At 28.2% G+C, this 3,316-nt stretch overlaps 1 protein-coding gene across 3 annotated transcripts in view; it reads left to right on the top strand.

Moving 5' to 3' along the window:
* Positions 95 to 3,316, top strand: part of LOC107622784 (ABC transporter B family member 15) — a 15,442-nt gene continuing 12,220 nt past the window's right edge. Inside the window, exons 1-3 of one of the 3 annotated variants that reach the window (XM_016324817.2) lie at positions 95 to 559; positions 2,347 to 2,401; positions 2,574 to 2,752. In XM_016324817.2, coding sequence (XP_016180303.1) covers positions 293 to 559; positions 2,347 to 2,401; positions 2,574 to 2,752 — 501 coding nt within the window. In that variant the 5' untranslated portion in view covers positions 95 to 292. Of the gene's footprint in view, positions 560 to 1,228; positions 1,284 to 2,346; positions 2,402 to 2,573; positions 2,753 to 3,316 lie in introns of those variants that run through there. The other 2 variants (XM_016324816.2, XM_021114204.1) reach the window with 2 other exon arrangements.

Here is a 3,316-nt window from a genome sequence, read left to right as displayed (position 1 = left end):
ATAATTAATAAAATATATAATAAACCCCCTTCACATGATATATATATATCAGTATCAAGGAATCACCCACTTATCCCTGACCAAAATTGTTCTGTTAATTTGCCCCCACCACATACCATATGCCATATATACCCCTCAAAGCACTCACTCAAAATTCCTATAAATTCTCACCATAACATTGCAAATATTAATTGCCCAAAGTGCTTAATCACTACTACTATTATTATTGTTGGTGGTAGTAGTAGTATTATAGTGCTCAGTCTCTTCTACTGTGTATTTATTTCTTTTTGTGATGGATGTGGATAATAATCATAATAGTGTTGGTGCCATGGCTAGTAGTAGGAAGAAGAAGAAGAAGAAGAAGAATGGGTCAATAAGTTCAATTTTCATGCATGCAGATACCAAAGACTGGTTTTTCATGCTCTTTGGTTTGTTGGGGGCAATTGGAGATGGATTAACCACACCTTTGGTCTTGTTCATCACTAGCAAGATGATGAACAACCTTGGAAGTTTTTCTAATCTTGATGGAGGTGGTGCTTTCACTCAGAACATAAACAAGGTATATTATTATTATCATCATCATCCTTGATTTAGAACTCCAAAACCATTATTGTCTGAACTTTGAATTAACAACTATGGCTTGGAGATATTTTTAATTATTTATTTGATTATCTTCTCTCTCAAGCAATATATACGAAAAGTTCAAACTTCAAAGTTGTTTTTCTTCTTTTTTTTTTCTTTTCCTTATGTGTATAGTTTAATGATTAGTATATATAATTATATATGGTATATAAAGTGAGAGACAGATATAACTCCCACAAGACACGCTCATATGGTGCAGATTAAATAATATTCTATCTATTTAAAATAATTGATGTTAATTTGGTTAAAGTAATTTGTTGAATAGCAAGTGCAAGTCGAGAAGAAATCTTACATCAAAAAGAATAAAGAAAAAGTGAAGAGTTTATAAAACAAAAACCCGCCCAAACTTGATGTCTAAAAATTTTGGATTATTAAATATAGTGTCATATCATTTTTCGGTTTTTTTTTTCTAAAATTTTTCTGTGGTTAACATTTTTTTATGATGGCCCAATATAAATCACTAAAAAATTAATCTTATATTCAAACAACAAATTATTTACATTATTTTTTGTATTTGCTATTTTATCTAAACTAACAATAGTTAATTTTATATGGGTTGATTTTAATTTGCTGATCTGTGATGCAGAATGCAGTGGCTTTGTTATATTTGGCATGTGGGTCTTTTGTTGCTTGCTTCTTGGGTGAGTTTTATTTGCTATTATTTTCTATTGTTTAATTTATAATTTTTTTTTAAAAAATAACTTTTATTTTTGTCTTCACATTAGCTTTTCCGGAAATTTCCAAACGAACAATTTCAACGAAATCTTTCAATTTCTTATTTTACTATGTTCAACTCTATGTATTCCTCTATCCGTAGAGTACATCGAATGTACAGAAATGGCTCTAACAGAGTTTCTGTTATTCGTATTAACAGCTATTCTAAGAGGAATGTTTTTATGTGGCGCTACAAGCCGTTTTTTATTAACAATAGGTGTCAAGTGAAAGTGCAGTAATGTATGCAGCTGAGGCATCTTAACAGATCGATAGACTTAAACTTCGTTCCTATATGACCCGATCAATTCGGAAGTTCTGGAAAAATCGAAATAGGAGAGCACTCATCTTGGAGTAGGCTTACTATTTAGATACTTTCAGCAGTTATCCACTCCGCACTTAGCTATCCAGCGTAATTACTGTGGACACGATAACTGGCACACCAAAAGTATATATACTTGACACAGCTTAAAGACTGAATCACACTTTTTTCTTTTTTTTTTTTTTCTTTTCCTTATGTGTATAGTTTAATGATTAGTATATATAATTATATATGCTATAAAGTGAGAGACAGATATAACTCCCACAAGACACGCTCATATGGTGCAGATTAAATAATATTCTATCTATTCAAAATAATTGATGTTAATTTGGTTAAAGTAATTTGTTGAATAGCAAGTGCAAGTCGAGAAGAAATCTTACATCAAAAAGAATAAAGAAAAAGTGAAGAGTTTATAAAATAAAAACTCGCGCAAACTTGATGTCTAAAAATTTTGGATTATTAAATATAGTGTCATATCATTTTTCGGTTTTTCTTTTTTTATTTTTCTGTGGTTAACATTTTTTCATGATGGCCCAATATAAATCATTAAAAAATTAATCTTATATTCAAACAACAAATTATTTACATTATTTTTTGTATTTGCTATTTTATCTAAACTAACAATAGTTATTTTTATTGGGTTGATTTTAATTTGTTGATCTGTGATGCAGAATGCAGTGGCTTTGTTATATCTGGCATGTGGGTCTTTTGTTGCTTGCTTCTTGGGTGAGTTTTATTTGCTATTATTTTCTATTGTTTAATTTATAATTTTTTTTTAAAAAAATAACTTTTATTTTTGTCTTCACACATAACGGTACAACATATATACAGAAAAGTAAATAACAAATTATTATTATTCTGGGAAGTATTGTGTTGATGATTATTACTTTATTTGCAGAGGGTTATTGTTGGACAAGAACAGGTGAAAGACAAGCAACAAGAATGAGAGGCAGATATTTAAAGGCAGTACTAAGACAAGAAGTGGCATACTTTGATTTGCATGTTACAAGCACTTCAGAGGTCATCACCAGTGTCTCCAATGATAGCCTTGTAATTCAAGATTGTCTTAGTGAAAAGGTATGAATTAAGAAAAAATATATATATTATTATTGTTATTAGGATCACTATAAGAAAAGAGAACTATTTTAACACTTTTTTTAATAGCTATAATTAAATATAAAAATTAATATATATTTTTTATAAATATTACAAATGTCAAATTCTTTATAGCTTTTTGATGAATAATTTGACCGTAAAAAATTATTCTTCAATTTTAACACTCATTTGTTTTCAATTTATTCTACTACTATTCCTCTTTTTCTCTAGACTCCGTTAATTTTGGCATCACACTGCTCTCAGTTTGGAATCATACTACTTATTCTTTATCTTCAAAATCTTTTATTCTTCAATTTCAAGATCTCATCTCATTCTTTGTTGAAAATTTTTGTTGAGAATTTTTTATGGTTAATAAATGTCAAAATAAATAGTATTTTTGACGGTTAATAAGTATCACAGAAAATATATTCTCAAATTTTTTTAACAAATTATTTTTGACAACCAATATTTATCAAAATAAGATTTAAGCTTTTTTCACAATCACTTATATGTTAAAAATACTATTTTTGACAAAATTTTTATTAA

This window comes from Arachis ipaensis, chromosome B10 (assembly GCF_000816755.2).
Source record: "Arachis ipaensis cultivar K30076 chromosome B10, Araip1.1, whole genome shotgun sequence".
Classification (NCBI taxonomy): Eukaryota; Viridiplantae; Streptophyta; class Magnoliopsida; order Fabales; family Fabaceae; genus Arachis; species Arachis ipaensis.
Note: the sequence above shows the minus strand (reverse complement) of the source record. Positions and strands in the feature narration are given on the sequence as shown.